Source organism: Wyeomyia smithii, chromosome 2, assembly GCF_029784165.1.
Source record: "Wyeomyia smithii strain HCP4-BCI-WySm-NY-G18 chromosome 2, ASM2978416v1, whole genome shotgun sequence".
Taxonomy (NCBI): domain Eukaryota; kingdom Metazoa; phylum Arthropoda; class Insecta; order Diptera; family Culicidae; genus Wyeomyia; species Wyeomyia smithii.
In genome coordinates, this window is record NC_073695.1 from 39,069,313 (window position 1) to 39,094,082 (window position 24,770).

General features: G+C 39.2%; 1 protein-coding gene across 24 annotated transcripts in view; it reads left to right on the forward strand.

Annotated features, from left to right (window-relative positions):
• LOC129724619 (sorbin and SH3 domain-containing protein 1) overlaps nucleotides 1-24,770 on the forward strand; it is a 255,649-nt gene that overhangs the window by 168,403 nt on the left and 62,476 nt on the right. For 20 of the 24 annotated variants that reach the window (XM_055679648.1, XM_055679647.1, XM_055679658.1 and 17 more), the window contains 6 exons: nucleotides 1,312-1,444; nucleotides 1,517-1,637; nucleotides 7,778-7,810; nucleotides 9,508-9,573; nucleotides 10,018-10,076; nucleotides 24,583-24,758. In XM_055679648.1, coding sequence (XP_055535623.1) covers nucleotides 1,312-1,444; nucleotides 1,517-1,637; nucleotides 7,778-7,810; nucleotides 9,508-9,573; nucleotides 10,018-10,076; nucleotides 24,583-24,758 — 588 coding nt within the window. The remainder of the gene's footprint in view (nucleotides 1-1,311; nucleotides 1,445-1,516; nucleotides 1,638-7,777; nucleotides 7,811-9,507; nucleotides 9,574-10,017; nucleotides 10,077-24,582; nucleotides 24,759-24,770) is intronic. The other 4 variants (XM_055679639.1, XM_055679660.1, XM_055679642.1 and 1 more) reach the window with 2 other exon arrangements.

Genomic DNA, 24,770 nt, shown 5'->3' on the forward strand with positions numbered 1-24,770 from the left:
ACCTCACGCTATCTATACAGCTCGAATCATCATCATTTACCTCATGATTCAAAGCAAGAAAAAACCGCCATGCACCAGCGGCTGCACGTCTGAAACAGAACTAGCGAGCTTCCGGCACTCAATCAGTGTGCCGCCAATCGAAGGGTGCACCGAATTCGTTTCGGTTCGCTAATGGCATGCAGATTGCTTGCACTGGCTTCCTCCGTCGCTACGATGTCGCTATGTTACGGTTAAGAAGATTACCGGTTTCGATTTCCTGTATAATGAGCTTCTCCGGTTGCATGTACTGTTAGCGTAGGAAGCTGCCGCCGGAAGCGGAAGTATCTTCAGTGAATCTAATTATCGCCGTGGTTTCCGACGGCATGCCTTGACTATTCGTGAGTAGTTACCTACGCGCGCCTGCATCGTACAGTTAATAGAATCATTATCCGAGACATAATTTGATGCAGCAGCACTTTGAGGATGCCCCAAAAGATGACAGATTCTGTGAACAGTTGAGACTTTTCCACAAAGAAGTTTATCGGATGATTAGTCACCGGACTTTTTTTTTATTCTTCTAGTATCATTCACTTCCTTTGAGAAGCACTGTTGGACATCCCTTTTCTAGTTTTCCCACAAGATAGTTAACTTAGCTTCGAAGGTAGTAGCCTTGTCCGTTTTCCTAGCAAGAATGGAAGTCAATCTCGTCCGGCTATCGAATGTGTATTGTGTCCTCAGCCAAGCTTTGATGACGAGAACCACTCAGCTCTGACAAGAACCGGAATGGATTCAGAATTTGATTTTGCTTTCTCATCAGCTCACTCCTAACTAGACAGCAAATCAAATTGTAACTGCTTCTGCTGCTTCAGCTCTGGCTGGTGGTGCATTGTGCAGACCAAATCAGGTCCGATGCAATTCAAGGGGAGTAATCAAAACGCTGGTGATGCATTTGACGTGGGTTCGGCAAAAGCAATTTTCCAGATTAAATACGATTCCGTACAAGATTGTCAGGATTTACTGGTACAGCAGAATAAGATGGCAGGTTGTGAATAAATCGAACTAGCGTCCAAATCACCTTTTTTTATATTACTTCTAGAATCATTTTCATTTTACGTTTTTGACATTTAAAAGAAAAAACGAAAAAAAAAACGATTAACAAAAACTACACGACCATTACTCACCTCGCCTTCCATCATGTGCATGTGCCAATTGTGATTGTTTCCATCGCTCTATCAACATAATCTCTCGGTTTGCATGAATGGTTGTGGGCAATTTGCAAACAACCTTTTAAGACGATTATTATAACCAACCCTTTTCTTCCCCCGAACGCAGGCAACTTCCCGTATAAATCCACCGGCTATCAATCGGAACCGGAACCGAACTACGACTCGGATTACACGATCAAGTACAGCACCCTTGACCGAAGACGAACACCGACGGTGCTGAACCCCAACAGCTACTCGAGGTAACTTGCACTCTAGTATTACTTCAGCCGAAAATGTACCCTTTGCTTTTTCGTTTCCACTTTCCGTTCTAGATTCAACACGCTTCAGGGCGCAGCCATTCGGTCCGGCAGCAGCCAGTACAAAAACCAACCCGGCCGGATAGAGAACTACGTGCCCGGCCATTCGTCCATCTCGGAGAAAGAATCCAAAGAGGTATGACTAAAGGTTTCGTTCACTTTTATTGGTGGTAGAAACATCATGTAGATAGTTATCGTGTTTAATTCTGTTTGTCTACCAGCAAAGATTGATAGAGTTAGCAATGGATTTAAATTGATTTTTATTGTTGAGTTCTATTTCTTCTAACGCGCATATCGGCTTATGAAAATCAAAAACCAACACTATCCGTTTCTCATCATTCGAATATTTTAACTACTTCAAGGAAAGCAATGAAGTTCATGAGAAAAAATTGAAGTTCGAGATGGAAAAAGGAAGTATAACTGACTTTTTCTAGAACTTACTAACTAACTAATAGTTAAATTTCCGTTAAAGGAACATACAAAGTGATTGATTCCTTGTTGGGAGTATTTTAGGGACTGATAGGAATATGATGGAAAATACTTATCTACGCGTATGCCCTAACATTAATCTACTTGGAGTTATTCAACTTTGAAGTTTCTTGGATACTTTTCGATAAAGTGGCTCTAACTTTGAGTGCATAGAACTCAGAGGAATACTATTAATTTCATTGAAAACTGAGAAAATTTTCTACTAGATACAGTTTCTACATGTCTAAATGAATGTGAAAATTAACATTTTGGAACCAAAAATGTTTCAAAGTGGTACTGTTTGAAAAGTATTTTGATGTTTTCTCGCAAAAAAACGCGGTCAACATAATTGTTTTTTGTAGACTTAATTGAACGTTTTTGAAATCTCCATAGTTCGTTCTTTGACACCAACTTTTATCTGCTCTAGAAATTTTATCTCTCTCTGCTTCGAGAAATTTAATTTTAATGCAGCATGTTTGATGGTTTGATTGAAACTTTTATGTTAATGCAGATTCTCCACCAAACATGCTGCATTAAAATTGAATTTTCTCGGTGAACATTTTCCAAACAGATTGATTACGGTTTTTTTCTGTCTGGTGTTCAGCCCCTATCTCTGTCAGCGCTCATTGTCTTTCTCAATTGATAACCGTCAGGTGAAAGTAACGCTGTTATTCTCCGCAATCATTTCTTTTCTTTTCAAGCCCTTAGGCTGTTAAAATTTAAGCAAGAGCTTTCGAGTAGTTTCCATTCGACTCACAAAGTTCTCGAAAATAAAACAAATGCTGTTCATTTTCCCATTTGAGCTCTACGGTGAAACCTGCCTTGATCAATGTTATTTTAAGACGGGATTAAGCTGGCTTTCTCGGTCTTATTTGAAAATACTTAACGACAATCTGTATGCTTGACGTTTCGGCCATTTTCGGCGGCCTTCTTTCAAGGAGAATTTTTCAGTGGGGTCGTACAATATAATTAGATGCAAAAGTCACTCAATCATCCAGACAAATACGGCACAACTAAAATGAGTGACTTGCATAACATTACATTGTTGTATGCTTCTAAAACGACATCCATAAATTATGTAACGCAAAAAACCCAATTCGTGGACGCCACCCCCCATATGTAACGAAACGTAAGGCCAACGCCAACGCCAACTACCCATAAAAATTACGTAACGCTGTAGAAGAATTTCCCTAATGAAAATGCTCGTTTTTGGAAAGTATCACCAGAGATTTTTTGTTACGTAACGCTGATCTTACCTCCCCCCTCCTCTATGTAACAAATTGTAACGCTCAAAGATACCTCCCTCCCCCTTTGAGCGTTACGTAATTTATGGATCCCGCCTAAACATTTTCACTTTTTGATACAATTTCCATAATTGAAAAAATTTTCAAAAACTTTTAATATTTTTCACATTTTTAATATTTTTGTCACTTTTGAAATTTTTAACGCTATACATTTTCGAAATTTTCGACATTCTTAACATTTTTGAAATTTATGATATTTCTGACATATACGACACTTATGACATTTATGACAATCATAACATTTATGACGCTCATGACATTTGTGGTTTTAAGGAAATCTATGACACGTTTCTAGAGAAACATTTCGAAGGGTCCTATCTGCTTTGATCGATCGCTTTCATTCAATCACCGCAGCTTATTAAACACCTTTTATGATACGTTTTTTTCACAAATTGATAGCGATGGGATCACTCTAGCCTGCTGAACGAAAATTTCTTTTGTAAGAATAACTAAAGCTGAACCATTAACAAAACGAAAAAACGCTCCGGAAAAACGATAAAAACAGATACGACCTTTTGAAATGTTTATCTAGATTTAGGACATCCATGACATTTATGATATTTATGATATTTATGATATATATGATATTTATGATATTTATGATATTTATATTTATGATATTTATGATATTTATGATATTTATGATATTTATGATATTTATGATATTTATGATATTTATGATATTTATGATATTTATGATATTTATGATATTTATGATATTTATGATATTTATGATATTTATGATATTTATGATATTTATGATATTTATGATATTTATGACATTTATGACATTCATGACATTCATGACATTCATAACATTCATGGCGCTCATGGCATTCATGACATTAATGACATTAATGACATTAATGACATTAATGACATTAATGACATTAATGACATAAATGACATTAATGACATTAATGACATTAATGACATTAATGACATTAATAAGAATTACCTTTAGTCGATCGCTTTCGGGCTGCTACCGCCCATCTTCGGGACTATGTCCAGACTAGTTGTTTTTTCTCTCCGTACGCTGTGGGCGTTCGAAGAGAGAGCATGAGCATGAGCATGAGCATGATTGACCGCCCGCGGTTGCTACTCCGTTATTGCCAGATCAGCTGTAATAACACAGAGAACCAGCGGATGATGTTTGGGATTAACATTCATCCTCAATGTGTTAAAACTGGTGACCTTAATCTTTATATTAGGCAATACCAGCGCCGGCCGCATCCGAATGCAGATCAAAGAAGGAGTATGTATAGGAACATGTTGACGTGATACTCGCTTTGTTGGAAGCCGAGAACACCTCTGCACTTCCACGAGAAATCATTGAGAACTCCTATTTACGTGTTTAAATTTTAAAATTCTTGTGTATAAATTGGTATTGTTTAGATTTTCTTTGAATTTTGAATAAAATCTTTAATTATTCTGGAGTTAATAAAATTATTGAAAGTTCCAGCATTCTTCACATTTAAAAAAAATGTGTTATTAAGAACACTTGAAATCCTTGAAATGAAGGATCCTCTTTTTTAAGATTTCCATGAAATTCTACACTGCCGTTCTACGCATATTTGTCCCATGTTCTAAATCATGCAAACGAGAAAAACGATGTTAAAGTTTTACAATACTTTAACGCATTGCGTCAATGTGACAAATGCAATTATGAGTTTCTAACCAGTTTCACCTTGCAATAGACAGTTTTCAATAAATCTAGTTGAAGGTTTTTAGATTCAACACTCTTTTCCATAAAAAATACCCACTGGGACAATAATGCCGAGAATTTTGCCTCCCAATAGGTAATTTCTACGCATATAAGTCCCACCATGTGCATTCGATGTTTCTCAATACAAAGTTCGTACTGGGGAAAGAAGGCTGTTTAATCTTTCACGAAAATGATCACGCTAATCTTGTTGTTTTTATACACAAGTGATGATAGTCGAAAATGATGAAAGTTAGGTTATTTGAATAAGTATCAGACCTAACCTCACCTGACCTTCCCCATTTCAAAGGGGAATTATTTGTTTTTAGATTGCCCATTGCTATCATACAACATTTGAACGTTGTTGGGTTTTCCCCATTTTGGCTACACACAAAAGACAGTTCTTACAACTCCAGTTAGTATGAATCTTATACGTTTATCCTCTTATATGCTCGAAAAGGAAATTTATTCAGGTTACGAACCAGCAAACAAGGTTTAGGTATCCTCAACAAAGATATGAACGCACCGCATTTAAATAATCAAGCAAAGTGATTTTTGTTTCCGAATTTCTCAAACTCGTAATGTAGTCAACTGTTGTTAGGAGAAGTCTTTAGTGCTCTGTAGCACTTCCCAAGTTGTAAATATGAGAATTAGTGGTTAGTGGGATGAATTAGAATAGAAAAAATCTGGTGGGACAAAATGTGTAGAAAATCATCGATGGGACAAACAGACTAGGTATGGTTTTTCAAGATTTTCGGAACAAACACTGTTATTTTTAAAAGTTTTTTTAAAAATATACATGAAAATAGACTCATTGGTGAGAGAAAACGAAAATCGACCAAAAGTAACATGGGACAACTATGCGTAGAACGGCAGTACAGGACTTCATAACTTTTTATGACACATCAAGAAATTTTAAAAACCCGATAATTATTTGTGCGTGTTTCGAGTATTCCTTTCGAGCTCTGGCATATTTGTAATGTAAAATTGAAAGTAATTCTTCGCGGTCCTTTTCTTTTTATATTATGCTTGAAATTTTGAAAAATTTTCTAGAAATCTCCAATATACCATCCAGATGGTTCTTAAAATTTTGATGTTTTTAAAACTTTGTTAAACAGTAATTTATGTTCAAAGCTTTATTAAACATTTTTGAATTTTAAGAGCTAGTAATACTTCGGGTTTTCTGAATTTTCAAAAATTACTTTAGATTCGTAGAAACTCCATAATTTTGAAAAATTTTGTAAATTTTAAAACGACGTATGCTTTGACACATAACTTAATTCATTTCATGAACGATGTATTCTTTTGATCGTGTGAAAACTCAACTTTTCAAAAGAATAGGAATAATCCAAAAAGGCGAGAATCAAGATTCGTTCGTTTATCGATCCAAGTAAATTGTTTAAAATTATTATCTTACGGATGTGCCGATCCTTATTAAATCTTTTGGCTAAGAGCCATCACCACCAATAACAACAACACAGCTGGTGATGGTTTCCAGCCAAGCTACTTATTTTGTCCCAAATTGGCTTTCAAACTCGCCGCCACCTCGTCAAATCGGCTTTCCCCAGATTAAGTTATTAATTGCTGCAGATTGGTCTTTCTTCCCGGGGGTGGGAGTTATTCCAAACCATAAACCAAAGCTCTCGATTGACTGAGTCTGCAGTGAACCGCGACAGACGACTTGTCACTGGAACCGCAAAATAATAATACGCCCATTAATCATCATTTTGTCGATAGAGACGACAACCGTTACTTCCGCGGCCGGAATAATTATCCGCGCTTCTTGTGACAACCGACCGACGCACGGCCGCTGTGTAAATTTGCAATCCTCTTTGGGTTTCGGCAGCGAAAGCGACTTCATGTGTGATTGTAATAATTAATCTTATGTCGATGGAGACAATGTAGACAAGCGGGATAATGATTTGCACGTTGATTTCTACATAAGTACTGAGAAAATCGATTACTTAGGTGTTGGGTTTGGATCGGTATTTAAAGCTTGATGATGTGGTAATATTTTACCCCCAACAACGTGTTCTCCTCGATACTTCGGAGATAAGATTGCAAGCGGAAACAAAATTGAGACCATTCATCTCCGCGGGCTTTCTCTCGGGACCTTTCGAAGACGAATGATGTGTTTACAAGCAGTAAAAGCTGATGGATTTGGGAAGCAGACCCAGTCGCGGTGCTTGTCGGTAATCGTGGGAGATTAGTATTCCAAGTATGGAAATTTATTGCTTTCAAGAGCATTCAAGTTTTGCCTATTATTCTAATTGCCAAGCAGACTTAGTGACCTTTGGGAACGGGAACCGATTCGCCTTTGAACAAGAATCAAATTATTTATGGCTGAAAAATGCAAATTCCCCATCAGTTCATCATCCTGAGCTCGGTACTCTGAGAGCAAACCGACAGAGTTCCATCTGTCATCGCAAACCGGATGTTTATGAATTATTTATCAGACTAATTGCAGGCATTTATTGAGGGACTTCTTCCCGCATCGTTGGTCCCAGAGTGTGCAATCAGTAGCATTAAAAAGACTTTCTATCACTCTTCAGTAACAGTTTAGTTTTTAAGTAGTCCATCTTCTCACTAGTAGAGTTCACGCAATTTGCTTCAAAAGCTAATTGTTATAAACCCACCCCAGTAGTAGTGTAAGCTTTCCGTGGATGTTTTTGCATCACGCACTAATCTAATTGAAATAATCTTTCTTCCTATACTCGCACGGAACCATCGATACGCTCTTCACCGAACAACTCGCGCACTCTTATGCACTTCTTGCCTGTTTCGTTCAACCGATTTCCCCAGTGGTGGGATGAAGTAATGGAGATTTTCAACGGGGTACGGTATCAATTTTCCTATGATCTGTCTGTGTGCTTCCTTATTCTGTTGATTTCATTTCCGTTTCCTCGTACTTCCAGCCGCAGCTGGATGCCCCTTTGTTTACCCTTTCCCGCTAGTAAAGATACTTCCCTTAAGCGCCGAGCAAATGCTTCTACAAAACGAAACTATACTCTGCGCTGCTTGTTCTTGCTGTTTCCTTGAGAATGAAGATATTCTAGTGCCAAGCTAACCGGCCAATGCAGAAACTAACCTACTAAAACCACCCACAACCACCCATTTTCCGCAGTCGTATGGCATGTCTTCTAAACCGCATCTCACTAGCGTCATGTTCTTGGTTCATGCACGGAGTACTTTCGCCTCCATCGGCGCCCGTACCGCCCCGCTACAACGAAACTGAGCACTAAGCCGGGGGAAAGTTTTGAATCATGTTTCAAGCACTCCGCACATCCGTTGCTGGCGAAAGTTTCCATGTTCTGTCCCTGGAAAATCAGGCAACAGGGAATGTGTTGGCAACTTGGTTACGGACAATGCACAAGTACTAATCGATTGAAAATGTTCACTGTACTTTTCCTGCATTTTGTGTTTAGAGCATTTCGAGAAAATCTTTTAACTTAACTCAAATCTGTGTTTAATTCATGCTATGGAAAAAAAATTCTCCGAAAACTTGTGGAGTTTCCGCTGCGTGGAAGATTACCAAAAAAAAATTTTTAGACTTTTAGTTTTATTCATTCAATTGATAAATGTTGCAAAGCCGAGTTATTATTGATATAATTCATGACATTTCTCATATAAGCTTAATTATACATGAATTTTACTCGAACTCTTCCGTGACCACCGTTATGCTTCAATCAGCTCATTCCGGTTATCTTGAGCTCGTAAATTATCCTTCAGCCTCCTAGAATAAACTTCCAGCACAATAAACCGAGCAACTTTTGACACCCTACCTTACTATAACCGACCAGTAAAGGTCTCATAAATCTTACTAATCAGACAACCGCAGTGTTAAATCAAACAACCGCTCCATAATTCTACGAGTGACCCGCTTTCACTAATAGAAATAGTGCTTTGCAATCGCGCTCTAGAACGCGTGGTATTGCACTCCACAAATGATTGTCCTACATTGGATTTATGCGTTATTATTCCTAGGTTATAAATCTTCAGTGAAGATAAAGATTCCAAATAGGTAGATTGCCTCGCCGCTTCGGTTCGAAATCATCCTCACATGTCCGAAATGATAAAAGATTTCCTCTCCTAGTCGATTGATTACAAACATTTATTGAGCCAGATAAATTACTTCCCATTTCTTTTCCCCATTATACCTTTTTCCCTCTATCTCTGTAAGTGTGCGTATTGTTTGTGCGTGTTATTTCTCCTCGCCCTGTTTACGCTGCTTGTAATAGTCTGCCCAGTACAACAGCAATTAATCACTAGCCTCCAGAAAGTCAAAATATCTAATCTGTAATTTCTGCGTTTCTTTCATGCTTTCGCTTACCTCGACTCTGACTATCTTGCCCACAATTGGATCGATAACAATGTACTAAATTTTTCACCAACAACATTTCGTCAACATTGAACCAAAAAAAAACAAAACATCGCATGCAACACCGCATCTAATCCCTCTGATTGGTTTGTTACAAAACGAACAACTGCAACTCTGCTTCAAATAAATCACTGAACCCCGTACCGGTATGTAGTGGCTAGATGAGCACTCCTCTGTGCCTCTTTTCTGCATTGTCTTTGCTCGTGAAGTGCAAAAGTTCGTAAGTGTGTCCATCGATCAACAACCAAGCTAACAATCAAAATCTCATACATCGCACAGAACACTGCAATTAACTATTCTCATGTACTGCACAAAACACCGACCAATACACGGGTCGCCAATTAATTATCCCCAATGAAAGAGACTTACACTTTTCTGTTTCAACGGAAAACCACAACACTTTCTCCACTGCTTGAACAAAGAAAAACGATTGATTCCACAACACTTTATCCTGCTTGAAATAGAGAACAAGCGTACCCCGAATGTACTCTGACCAGAAGCAAAATCTACCATCCGCACCCCGAACTTTCCCGTTCCGTTGGTGAGTGCGGACGGTAGATTGAGCGATTCCTTCGCGAAAGCGATGATAATTGCAGCTGTTTTATGGCTATTTTCTGTTTTTTTTTCTCTCTCTCTCGTTTCCCCATACGGTGCACTTCGACAGCAACTGGAGCAGCAAAAGCTTAGCACCAGCAAGACGTACACGGAGGGAAATTTGTCCAGGTAAGCTAGGTTTTTCATATTCGATATAAAAACTTGTAACCTGAGAATCAACAACATAACCGAAATAAGAATCTCAACTTTGAACTAAGTTTCAGCTCTTTAAGAATTTGCAGCTTTGCAATTTCAACCATGATTTTAAAGGCTAAAAAAAGATGAAAGCAAAAACATTTGAACCCTATAAAATCAAACATTATATTTATTTAAGGTTTTGGTAACTCCAAAACTGCAAGAGCTTTACTGCCGGTACCCGCATAACTGTCCCATACTGATTTTGGTCACTTTTGAGTTATCATCGGGAATCGACTTAATTGTTATCATATTTTCTGGAAAAAAAATAAAATTGATGCTTTTGTATGGAAAAAATACCAAGTTGTTTTTGTCCCATATTGAAAGTACCCGCATTACAGTCCCACTGCATAGTGGTACAAACTGCAAACATATAATTTTGCTCCAGATTAGTGTATATCGGAGTATTTTAGGCATCTATTTTAGGCATATAGAAGTATGTCATTTAATTAACTAAACTAATGTTGTTTGTCTGTAGTACAATCTACGTTGTCAATGATACTGCCGGTTGCTGGTTGAATTGATATGTGATGGGACAAAATATGCGAGTACTTTTGAAATGTACCCGCATATTTTGTCTCATTTTGTCTTTTTTTTTTCAAGTTATATAACGAAAAACCAATTCCATCCATGGTTTTTTGTTCTCAACGATAAACTTGTGCTGTCATGAACCTGATATGGTCATTGGTTCTGGATGTAATAGCTGGAAATCCGAAAATTCACGGATAATATTCAATCGCCGTTTTCTCAACATGTTGTTTTTCATCATGGGACAGTTATCCGAGTACCGGCAGTTTAGACATTAGACTAATAGAAAAATTCATTAAGTACATCAGATTTTCGAAAATTTATGAACACAAATTCACGTCTCCAAAAGTTCAAAGTTTCAGGACTTTCAAGACTTTCGTAATCCTACATTTGCGGACTCAAAGTCATAGATAATACAATAAACTTTTCAGCATATTAAAAATCAAATACAGGTCTGACTCGATTATCCAGAGACTCGATTATCCGAAAACTCGATTATCCGGAATTTCAGACTCGATTATCCGGATTTTTTTTATGTTCGTTTTTAATTTCAATTCCCAAATTGTCTGAATTTTAAACTGCAATTTTTAAAGATGAGGTAAACAAAGGTTTTAAACAAAAAAAAAATCGTGAAACTGAAAAAGACTTCAAAGTACTAAAAAATGGTAGACATTAAAGCTTCAAACTTTAAAGATCTCAAGATCAGGATCAAAAGGCCTTCAAAAATTTTTAAGTTTCTAATAATTAAGATTATACCCGCCACGTCTCAAGCTGCCGTGTCTGCCGTGTCTGCTGTGGCTTCCGTGTTACCCTAACACTTCAGAGTTTGCAAATTTAAGACGCAATATCGAAACTCAAACCTTCAGGACTTCAAATCATCAAATCAATTCATCAAGACTCCAAAGCTTTAGGAGCTAAAAACAGTAAAACTACATGAAGACTTCGTTGCCGGGATATGTGACCTAAATACTTGAAGAATAATTGACTTTGAAGATTTCCAGTAACGATTTTGGAATTTCACAAAAGCACCAGAGGTTAGGCTATCACTTGAAAGTTTTAAAATTTCATGCACCGACTTGTAAAAATCGAAGATTGAAAGAACTTGTAAACTTTGAGACTTCAAGCATTTAAGTCTTGCGCTTTTGAATCTATGATTTGTAAGGGTTTTGATATCTTGAACAACTGAAATCATAAAGTCTTCAATTCCTAAAACGTTCAACTCTCATCACCCCATTTCAATTAGATCCAATTTTGAGGTTTATAGTCTTAATAGTTCAAATTTTCAACTTAAACGGTACACAGAAAACCGGCATTGCAAACCCTTCAAAACGTTTTTTGTTTAAAGATCATAATTGTGTTTAAGTCAAACCAAAATTTCGTGACCTCAAATCTTCAGGAACTTAATGAACTTTCGTGGTTCGAAGAACTTATGTAAAGGTTTTCAGAAAATTAACAGTTTATGATTTTGTAATCACACTTGTTTATGATTTTGTTCATCCCTTCAAAACTTTAACAGTTTGACATTTCGAGACTTTTAAAGCTCCAGAGTCCTAGATTTTATGACTTTTGAACTTTAGCATAACAGAAATTAAACAAATTAAGATATAAAGAACTTAAGAAATTGAGACTGAAAAGTTTGAGGATTTTAGGATTTTGAAACAATCAAATGTCGAGCTTTTGGAAAAGAAATATTCAACCTTAAAAACTCGTAAAATTTGAACGTTTTTCAAGTGCTGAAATTCGAAAACATTAAGACTTCAATTTCTACAGTAGGGTGGCAATGAAATGAGACATATTGCATATTCAATTTTGGGGTGTCAATACCATTCAATTGGTCGCATGCCAGTAATTCGTTCCACAAGCACAATTTTTAATCATGATGTAATACAAACTTGCAATCCTCAGGTATTGCTACAAATTTGTCAAAGAAAGCATTGCTCTAACTCTCATGCCTAAAGTGTGAGAGCCCATATCCAGTGGGATATCCAGCAAATATTCGCGGTGAATATCATAATATTCACCGCGTATATTGAGTGAATATTGCGCTGAATATGGGCGCTTACACTTCAGGTATAAGAGTTAGAGCACTGCACTATTCGACAAACTTGTAGTACTACTTAGGGACTACAAGTTTGTCACACATCGTTTCTTAAAATTGCACTTGTGGAGCGAGCTCTCGGCACGTGTCAAAAAAGCATCCCAATATTGAATATGCAACCTTGCTTAGAAATGTATGAAACTTCGGGATCTGGTGTTATCTCGAAAAAAAAAAACAATTTGATAAAAATCGACTTTCTAGGACTTTGGCGCCAATGGAATACAGACCTCGTTCGATTTTGGCACGTTCCGTTTTTGGCACGGTTCAATTTTGGCAACATAAAAACTTTGGACGTGTTGCCACCAGCAACCATCCAAGCGTTTTTTTATTAGAAAAATAATTTATTTATTTCATTTTCTCTATGTTACAGTATGTTACATTTGATTTATTTTTATTTACTATTCATCTTTACGGTCTTAACATAAACTCAGTCATTTTCCAAAAATTTAAATTCTCGCTTCAGTCCGGTAGGCATCATAAAAAATTTAAATTTTGACGTGTTGCCAAAATTGAACATGGCCTGTTTATGGCAAAAATTTGACCTACGAATCTCGCTCAGAAATAGAGCTCAACAGTTCGTCTCGTAAACAGTAAAAACAAAGCAAGCCTCGGTGCTACATTCCCATTTGGGACTTGACCTTCTGACCTTCGCAGCCAACTGTGTAGTGTACAGAACAATTGTGGGACTAGTGCTACTATCCTACTGACATCAACAGTCTGCACCGAGCCGAGACTCGAACCTACGACGACTGGCTTGTACCAGACCAGACCTCGTACTTCGAGACCAACTGAGAGACACGAAAACAGTACCCACTCAAAATTTCAGCACAATCGGACTTCGGGAACACGTGTCTCAAAGCGGTCAAAATTTCACTTTTCCGACTAATGAAGAAAAGCACACATAAATATATAGTACATGAAATTGTCGATATCGAATTTTGTTTTTGATGCCAAGTGTCTAAGAAATGCATGAAACGTCGAGATCTGGTGTTGTCTTGAAAAGAAATGAAGAATATTGACTTTTTGGGACTTAGAAATTTTTGAGCTGGAAATCTTCCCTATCTCTGTGCATTTTTTTTCCATCGTGAAATTTTGATCGCTACAAGACACATGTTCCTAAAGCCCGCTGAAATTTTGCATAGAGGCTTTTTTTTAGAAGACAAAACATTTGCGCACTACTTCTAAGCGAAATTCAAAAACCAATTTTCTTCATTCTTCATGCAAGTCATTGCCGCCCCGCTCTAGAGATATCAAGACTGTTAGTCTTCGGAATTTCAAAGTTTCGACTCTTTATGATTTGACGACTAAAGACTAACCAGATTTCAAGCTATATTTGATTTAGCGTCACCTCAAGACTTCACAATTTGAAATTTTGCAATCCTCGCGAGTATGGAAACTAAGCCTTTCAAGACTCTAAGGTATCTAGACTAAAACTATTCAAACTTTCTAGGAAGAAAAACGTCAATAAATTGAAGTCTTAGAATTCCAATGTATTCGTGGCTGAGATGATTCTTATGATTCATGAGGTCATAATAGCTTCAAAAACTGCATTCGTGAAGCTTTCCAATTCATTAAACCTTCAGGTTTACACCAAGTATTTAAAATTTCGGAACCCTGAAATCTGCCAGTCAATCAGTCTTCGAGATTCCAAATTCATAAGCCCTTAAAATATTAAATTTTGGAACTCGGAGGTCAGCTCTAGATATTTTATGACCGTGATTCCGACCTCTGTGTCTTTCTAAAAAAAATTTTAGCAGTATTCTTCAAACTTCTGATGCAATCCAGAATTCTCCAAGCATTGAAATTTCAAATACTGACGGTTTTAAAAACACTTACTTTCAAAATAATGAAAATACCATAAAAGATTGAAACAATGGTCACAGTGATCCAGATCTCACGAAAAAATAATGAAAATTTTGCAGCCCGAAATTCAAGAAGCTTTGTAACCTTAAAATCTTGATGTATTGGAGCCACCTAGTTTCAAAAACCCTGGAAGTCTAGATGATGGAACTCAGTTATTTTCTAATTTTGTAATAAAAATTCTAATTCTTTAAAAACTTTATGATTACACAGAAGACTTGAAAAAATTGCGTCACAATCAGGCTTGTTATTCTCTTCAATATGTGGAGAGAGCAGAGTGAATATTCACCGCTTTCTCCTTACCCAGCATGAGCGATAAGTCTAATTTTTTTTTTTTCACCACACTTCTTCCTTCTGCTTTGTGCTGTGTTTCATCTCATCTGATATATGCTTAGGAAACACACAGTAAAAGCACTGCAGCGAGCTCTGTTCTGTAGTTATTGAGCGTAATATCCTTTCGTGTGAGAAAGCTCACACGAGAGAGATAATGCTGGAGAGATATTTCAAATTTCCCCGCGGTGTTTTTTTTTTGCAAGCTTCTGATATACAAACGATGCAAAGATGCAAAGCTTTTCTCCTTCGTTTCTGCTTGAGAACGAGACATATGCTACGCTTCTCAAGTCTTCTGCACGCACGCTTTCAAGAGACTCTTTATTCTTCATGCATTCCCATGAGTAGCACCGACACGCAAAAACTCTTTTGTATTCCTACTCAGAGTACGCGAGTTCCTGCTAGCGAGTAGGAGTACTCGACTCAAATTGCTCGACTGGGAGGAATGCTTGAAAAACTTGGCTCGAAAACGAAAATGCTTTTTTCATCTACCCGGTCTTGCTTCGTGCACCGACCGCTGAGAGTGGGAGGAAGAATCTGTAAAGTATCGCATGCTGGAACGTGTAGAATATCGGACTGCTTTGGTAAGTTTTTTTACAGCAGTCTTATGCAAAACCAGCCAAAGCAAACCGCTACGCAAGTATTCCGATACTCTACTCAATATATTTTAGTTCCTCCGCAATGATCTTTGGCTGGTTGTGCGCGCGAGTAGGGGGGAGTGGACGCCAGTAGGAGAGTAAACGGGAATGTGTGCATATGATTTCGGAAGAGAATGTGAGCAATGAAAAAAGCGAAAAAGAACGAGAAATAGCTTGAATGGAGAATACTCCAGTGTGTGATATCGGTAGCAACGAGAGCCTCACTTGAGGTGTTGCATATTGTTTATCAGGGATGATACGGATGTGATTTTTTAGACATCTGCAGAAGCGAATGTGATTACGGATGCAAATGTATTTACGGATGCAGTTCCGGATGTTCCGCATTTACGGATGCGGATGCAGATATCCGCAGGATCCTTGCTTTTTTATTCCGCTTACATCGCATGACATATCGCATCCCAATGCAGAAGCTGTTGAAGCGAGCAGCAAAAACACTAAGGAAAATTTTGCCACAAAATGTAATGAAACGATTTTTTTTCAACATCCGCATCATATCTCGTGATACATAATGAGGATGCGAATACAAATGCGGATGTTAATTTTCATGCGGTTTCTCCGCATTTATGGATGCGGATATCCATAACATCCCTACTGTTTATGAACGAGACTAACAACACTACTTCAAGCGACGATTTGTCCACCAGTGTTCTCCTACAAGCTAATGAATCTCTGAAATGAAACGACAAGCCTAGACCCAAGAATTCCAGAACATAGAGACTTCAGAACTTTATGAGCAGTAAACATAAGAAGATTAAAACTTCACGATTACCTTTCAGCACGTTATAACATTAGGAATTCTGATCTTTCAAATTTTTCGGACTTTTAGATTTGTGAAGCCTGTAATTTCTTAAGCTTACTTTTCTACGGAGTTTGGGAGATTGAACTCTTAAAGAGCAGGGGGCTGTAATGCTGCAAAATATGCCTTTGAACCTTGAAAGCTTCAAACCTTAATAAATCCTGAAAATTTTCACTCTGTAATTTTAAAACCTCAAACTTAAAAAATTTTTGAGTGGAAAAATTGGAATTTTAAAGTTCAATTTTTTTTAAATTTCATCACGATTAGTAAAAACTTTAAGGTCACCAGATTCTAGAATACTAATACTCCAAATCTTTTAGAATATATTTCAAGGCGCTATGGCTTCAGACATTTTTTAATTTGAATCTTCATATATCTAAGATGTCTCAACGAGTGAAGTATATAAAATTTCAAGTCTTCATGTTCCTGGTAGATAACTTTGATGTGTTACAAATTTTTAAACTCTAAAATACAGGTCGGACTCGGTTTTTCAGAAAAATATTTCCCTTAGGATAACTGAATTCTTCGGTTAATCGAGTCGTTCATTACACTGGTGAACACAAATTTTGCCCAAGTACTCAAACTAGAAAAAAAAAAAATAACCATTCCTGTGACTTTTGGTGCCCTTAGTAAAGATAAGTGCTTCAAAGACCTTAATGAGTTTTCCTATAAGAGAACATCCATAAATGACGTAGTTTTTTAGGCCCCCTTCCCCATCGTAGCACTTCGTCATAAAGTCAGCCCCCCCTCCAGATAATTACGTAGCTTTATAACAACCCCCCCCCCCTCCCATGACATTTTTTTGCAAATTTTACTATCAAAAACATACCTTGGATCATAAATGAACAAGAAAAGTCGTGAAAGTACTAAAAATAACCCTAAACAGACAAAACAGTGATAAAAGAGAACAATTAGAAAAAATCCAAATGTTTTTCTGAGTTTCATATTTGCTACTTTGCTTGGCTTGATCCCCCATCAACACATTTCGTCACAAAACTTCAAGCCCCTCCCCCTCATCCCTCGAGTGCTACGTCATTTATGGTTGTTCCCTAAGCCAACGTAAAAACGTCGAACCTGGCGAGCAATTACTCTGTGGCATTTCGATGCACTTCTGCATAAGCATGAATCATTAGAAAGCTGTAATCTTTTTAGGACGCTGAGGGTGATCCAGGGCAATTTGTTTTTGCTCTTGTCGGCTCTGGTCTGGTATTTACTTGATTTCTATACACCGATACCGGAATACACGCTTTTTTCGCGGATTCACCAGATTCGAAATTTACGCAATGTTTTCGATGGTTTTTTTATTTTTACATTGTTAATCCTGAGTATTTGTTGGAATTCCTTTTTCCAATTCCCGAACATTCACTGATTTTCCCTGACCTTGTTATTTTTTCTCTGATTTTCAAAAGTGCACATTTTAAATGTGCAGTTTTTCACGCGAATTTCTGCATTTTTGTGGATTTTGACATCCAAAACTTTGTTATCTTGAAGTCTTGAAGGTTTAAAGTTTCTGCTGAGGTCTGACATTCTTATTCAAGATTCCAGTATAAATTTAAGACTCCAAAACTTGGACTCACCAACCCTTTATTCTATTCATACAGAATTTCAAAACTTAAAGGATGAAAGACTTTAAATCTTCAGAAACTGAAGACTTCAACATTTTCAAATTTTTAAATCACGATTTCAAGTATACTGGAGCACAATGTTCCAAAATATTTTAAAAACTAGGCTGCGAAATATAGACTTCTTTGACTTAACTCCAACTATTATAAATTAAGAACGAATTCAAGATCATCATGTTTTGAGAACAGAATTAAAAAACCAATGATAATTAGAACCTTGATGATTAGAAATCTTATGATCACAGACTTTTTTTTTTTTTTTTTTCTTCACATAACATTTATTTGACACGGCACAAATACAATTTAATGTTTAACGGCGCCAATTATATCTGATGACTTAAAAACTAAAGCAAATTTTTTATCCTCGCTGCCGACTACGAGCTGAAATTAAGTCTAACTTAAAACTAGCATGGGATTTCCAATCAGTGTTTTGTTGTTCAATGGTCGTCTGATAATCGTCGAATGGCATGTATGGATTCGTTCTGCTGAGCCACGATGTCGTGAGTTGGGACAGAGGCTCGTAGTCCTTGGGTCCTGGTTCTGTTGTGCGGGGTCTGGTTGCTGGTTTTGTGCTTAAGGTTCAAACGTGTTCTTGTCGTTTTGTTGGGTGTAGACGGAGGGGAACGGGACTAGACTGGGGCGTGGATGGATTTCAGGAAAACGTATATAAGGGACATGTAGGATAGGTCACGGCTCGCCAAGACATCACGAACAGGAACAGCCGGCTGTCTACCCTCGGCCTGCAGGGAAGCTATTAATTTAGACCTGGCGTCACGGTGTACAGGGCATGACCAAACCACATGCTCTATGTCGTGATAACCTTCACCACAGGCACAGATACCACTTTCCCCGAGCCCAACACGACGGAGGAGCGCGTCAAATCTATAGTGATTGGACATAAGCCGGGACATCACGCAAATGAAATCCCGACCTACATCCAACCCCTTGAACCACGGGTTCGTCGATACTTTGGGGATTATGGAATGTAACCACCTTCCCAATTCCCCTCTGGTCCAAGCATTTTGCCAACTGATGATCGTATTCTGACGTACAAGTGCGAAAAATTCATTAAAGGCAATTGGTCTTTCATAAATATCACCGTTTGTTGCGCCCACCTTAGCCAAAGAGTCCGCTTTCTCATTACCCGGTATCGAGCAGTGAGAAGGGACCCACGCTAAGGTAATCTGAGTAGATTTTTCGGATAAAGCACTCAGATGTTCCCGTATTTTCCCCAGGAAATACGGAGAGTGCTTAACATCTTTCATCGATCGGAGAGCCTCAATGGAACTGAGACTGTCCGTAAAGATGAAATAATGGTCCGTGGGCATTTTTTCGATAATCCCTAGGGTGTACTGAATTGCAGCTAATTCTGCGACGTAAACAGAAGCAGGATTAACGAGCTTATGGGAGACGGTTAAATTGTTATTGAAGATACCGAAGCCAGTGGACCCATCAAGAAGTGATCCGTCAGTGTAGTACATATTGTCGCAGTTGATGTTTCGATATTTATTGGAAAAAATTTTAGGGATCTGCTGCACGCGTAAATGATCCGGGATTCCACGAGTTTCTTCTATCATGGATGTATCGAAAAACACAGTAGAATCAGAAGTATTTGATAAGTCGACACGATTTGGAATATTCGAAGAAGGGTTAATATTTTGGGACATGTGATTGAAATACAATGTCATAAAACGGGTTTGAGAATTAAGTTCGATTAACCTTTCAAAATTTTCAATCACGGGACGGTTCAAGACCTCACATTTGATTAGAATACGAGAAGACAGGCTCCAGAAGCGGTTTTTCAATGGTAGTACTCCAGCTAAAACCTCCAAACTCATCGTATGGGTCGACTGCATGCAACCTAAGGCGATACGCAAACAACGATATTGTATTCGCTCCAGTTTGATCAAATGTGTGTTTGCTGCGGAGCGGAAGCAGAAACACCCGTATTCAATAACAGACAATATCGTTGTTTGGTAAAGCCTTATAAGGTCTCCTGGATGGGCTCCCCACCATTGTCCGGTTATTGTACGAAGAAAATTCACTCTTTGTTGACATTTTTTCATCAGATACCTCACGTGACAACCCCAGGTGCCTTTAGAGTCGAACCAGACACCAAGATATTTGTGTACCAAAACCTGAGAAATCGTTTTACCCATTAGTTGTGTTTGAAGCTGAGCAGGTTCATGCTTCCTAGAAAAAACTACTATCTCAGTCTTCTCCGGAGAGAATTCGATACCTAGCTGTAAAGCCCAAGCAGACAAATTGTCCAAGGTATCTTGCAATGGTCCTTGCAAATCGGCAGCTTTGGCTCCTGTAACAGAGATTACACTGTCGTCTGCAAGTTGTCTTATCGTGCATGAATTTGCCAGACATTCTTCGATGTCATTTACATAAAAGTTGTAAAGGAGGGGGCTTAAACATGAGCCCTGGGGAAGACCCATGTAGCTAATGCGAAAAGTTGCCAAATCGCCATGCGTAAAATGCATGTGCTTTTCGGACAACAAGTTGTGCAAAAAATTGTTCAAAATTGGAGAAAATCCTTGTCGGTGAAGTTTACCCGAAAGAATGTCAATAGAAACGGAATCAAAAGCCCCCTTAATGTTCAAGAACGCAGACGCCATTTGTTCTTTACGAGCATACGCCAGCTGAATATCTGTTGAAAGCAACGCAAGACAATCATTCGTCCCTTTGGCACGGCGGAAGCCAAATTGAGTTTCTGATAGTAGACCATTTGATTCGACCCAGTGGTCTAAACGACGGAGTATCATTTTTTCCATCAATTTCCGGATACAGGATAGCATTGCAATCGGCCTATAAGAGTTGTGATTAGAAGCTGGTTTCCCTGGTTTTTGGATGGCGATCACCTTCACTTGCCTCCAATCCTGCGGTACAATGTTTTGCTCCAGGAACTTATTGAACAAGTTCAACAAGCGCCTCTTGGCATTGCCGGGTAGATTCTTCAACAAGTTGAATTTGATTCTATCTAATCCAGGCGCGTTATTGTTACAGGACAGGAGGGCAACTGAAAGTTCTGCCATCGTAAAAGGTGATTCTATCGCGTCGTGGCCCGGAGACGCATCGCGAACAATATTTTGCTCAGGAACAGAGTCCGGACATACTCTCCTGGCAAAATCAAATATCCACCTACTTGAAGACTCCTCGCTTTCGTTGTCCGTTACGCGATTCCGCATTCTTCGGGCTGTGTTCCAAAGAGTGCTCATCGATGTCTCCCTCGACGTCTCGTTCACGAACCGACGCCAATATCCACGTTTCTTTGCTTTAGCCAAGCTTTTAAGCTTGGTATGAAGCTCCGAATACCGTAAATAGTCGCCAGGTATACCTCCCGTCTGGTAGGCCTTAAACGCGTCGGATCTTTGCGTGTAGACATCGGAGCACTCTTGGTCCCACCACGGAGTGGGAGGCCGTTCTTTGATCGTTACGCCGGGATATTTCTTCGTTTGGGCTTGCAACGCGGCGTCGAGAATCAAGCCCGCGAGGAGGTTGTATTCTTCAAGTGGTGAATGATGTTGAATCGACTCGACCGCTTTTGAAATCATTTCCTCGTATAACTTCCAATCGACATTTCGTGTGAGGTCATACGGAATGTCAATTGGTCGCATGCGAGTTGACCCGTTAGTAATTGAAATAAGAATAGGCAGATGGTCGCTACCGTGAGGATCGAGGATTACCTTCCATGTGCAATCCAACCGTAGCGACGTCGAACATAAGGATAGATCCAAAGCGCTTGGGCGCGCTGGAGGTTTCGGGATACGTGTCATTTCACCGTTGTTTAAAATAGTCATGTCGAAGTCATCGCAAAGGTTATAGATTAAAGAGGAGCGGTTATCATTGTATGGGGAACCCCAAGCCACGCCATGAGAGTTGAAGTCTCCCAAAATCAAACGTGGCGAGGGAAGAAGTTCTATTAAATCAAAGAGCAGCCGTTGCCCAACCTGTGCTCTGGGGGGAATATATATTGAGGCAATACAAAGCTCTTTACCTTGTATTGTCATTTGACATGCGACAACTTCGATGCCTGGAATCGAGGGGAGGTTAATACGATAGAAAGAATAGCACTTTTTAATCCCTAAAAGTACTCCTCCATATGGGGTGTCTCGATCAAGGCGAATAATATTAAAATCATGGAAGTTGAGATCAATATTTGAAGTAAGCCAAGTTTCACAAAGGGAAAATGCATCGCATTCGTTTTTATTTATCAAAACTTTAAACGAATCAATTTTTGGTAAAATACTTCTACAATTCCACTGTAAGACAGAGATAGAATCCTTCATATACGCAGTTGAATTAGGCATCGAAGGATACAATCGCTGCAAGGAGAGGCCATTGGGCAGTCAACTGCTTCAAAAATGATCTAACTGTTGGGAGGAATGCTGTAAGAAAAATTTTAATTGGATCGGGTACATTGAAAGTTTCAAAAATCCAGTCCACAATGTCAGAAAATTTCACTAATCCAGAGTTTGTTTCATCAACTGGGAGTGTAAAAGGAGCAACTGGGGTTTTAGATGTTCCTGGCAGTGCTGGGAACTCCTTCTGGGACTTTAAATTTGCCAGCCCAGGAGGAGTTTGCTTCGGTTTTTCCGCAGCACTGTTTGGTTTGTTTGTAACTTTCATTTCACTTTGAGAAATCTTAGGACCTTTTCTGGGAAGTTTAGGAGAGGAAATATTTTTCCTCTTTCTAGACTCCCCAGGATTGGCGTAAGATGCTCCCGCTGGTGAATCGTCAGAATCGGTTTCCTCAGAGGGCAACAGATCGAAGGGGTTCGAAGTAACGGGAGAAGTGGTAACGGTCTTCTTCAGCATGTCAGCGTAGGAACGCTTTGAACGCTCTTTGAGAGACCGTTTTATTTTATCCCTGCGCTGCATGTACACCGCACATGTCGAGAGCTCATGCAGATTTTCTCCGCAGTGAATACACTTTTCAGCGTTAACACTGCAAGAATCTTCCGCATGAGACTCCCCACACTTGCCACAACGTGCCTTATTGCAGCAGTAGGCGGCTGTATGGCCTAACTGCTTGCAATTCAGGCAGTTCATGACGCGGGGCACGTAGAGCCTCACAGGGAGACGAACCCGGTGGATCGAGACGTGGCTTGGTAGTGCAGACCCGGCGAACGTAACTCGAAACGAGTCTGACGGAGTGTATACTGTTTTGCCACCGATGATCGATGCTGACCGCAATTGCTTGCAGTCGAGCACCTTTACTTCGGGACACGTTTTGTTCTTAAAGCACCCTTTGGCACTTTGCAGTATACACTCGACGGACAGACTCGAATCGGTTATGACACCGTCGATCTCCACGTCTCGTGCGGGTATGTAGACGCGATACTCGCGTGTGAAGAGCTCAGAGCAAGCTATATCGTTGGCCTCTTTCAGGTTACCGACCACGACACGGAGCTTGTTAGGCCGGACCTTGGAAATTTCGGTCACGCCCTTGTACTCCTTCGTCAGGTCTTTAGAAATCTGCAAGAGGTTCAACTTTTTCGATTTCGGTCCTGCCTTTGGCCGAAAATAAACAGTATAGCTGCCCTGGGCTCCGTCTGGGTAAAGCCTGGGGCGAGGGGGGACTGAAGAATGAACAGGGGAGGGGGTAACAGAAGGGTCAGGGTCAGAGGGGCTCGGGGATGGTGGCGCGGGAGGCGAGGGATCTACATCCATCGCGCTATGTTTAGCGCACTAGCGCTGACAAGAACACGTACCTTTTTATTTCTCCCTTCCAGTAAGGTTGGTTGTCCGATCGTTCGAAGTAGCAGCCGTTACAGCCAGCAGCACCAATACAGCAGCACCAAACAGCCACCAGCAGCGAGCCAGGTGTGAGATCACTCCACACAGCGATACGACTCGCTGACACTGATGGCTTCTTCTTTTTCCTCGTTTGTGTCTCGTCCACTGCTGTAGCACAATCCAGCCAGCAGCCAAATCGGCTTACGCACCAGCTGGCAGTCACGATGCGAAACAGTTGCACAAAGGAACGACCTTGAACCCGGATTTATTTCACTCGACCAGGCAAACAATGCCAACACTTGTTCACACGTCTTTTGTTTTATACTCTATCGGACCGATCACCAAACACGTCCAGTACTGATGCGTGTTCGGCACCAACAATCATGATCACAGACTTGAAATTTTAGACTTTACTTTGTTTCCACCCCAAAAGTTTGATGCGTTAAGGCTTAAAGAATTAAGGCTTGCAAAATTGCAGACTTAAGTTCAACATTTTAAAATTTTATAACCTGAAACATCAATTAATAACCAGATCTTAAAGAGTTCAATACGATTCTCAAATATATTTTTAGAGCTCAGTTTAAGAAAACTTTACTTTTATTCAAAATCCTTATGAATAATTTGGTTGAACTGAATTTTTTTTTCTGAATAAAGAGTCTCCCTAATCGTTCAGTTTAAAAGACTCAAAAGCGAAAAGATTTTACAATTTAATCGTATAAACATAAAGATACAGACACTTTAAATAATTTATTGATTTCATGATCAACAGAACATAATTCAACTGTCAAACATTGTCTTACAGAGCCCTCAAGGACCAAGGCTACGACAGCGACACGACGCTAATCTTCCGCAAGAAAGAACCACCCAGCAGTTCCGCCCTCAGTCCGATCGAGCAGAAGCAATACTACAAAAACATGCAGGCAGGCGGGGAAATCCCGGTCCAAGGATTTCGCAAACCTGCACCCGAGAAGCCCAAAGGTAAGCTCAGTC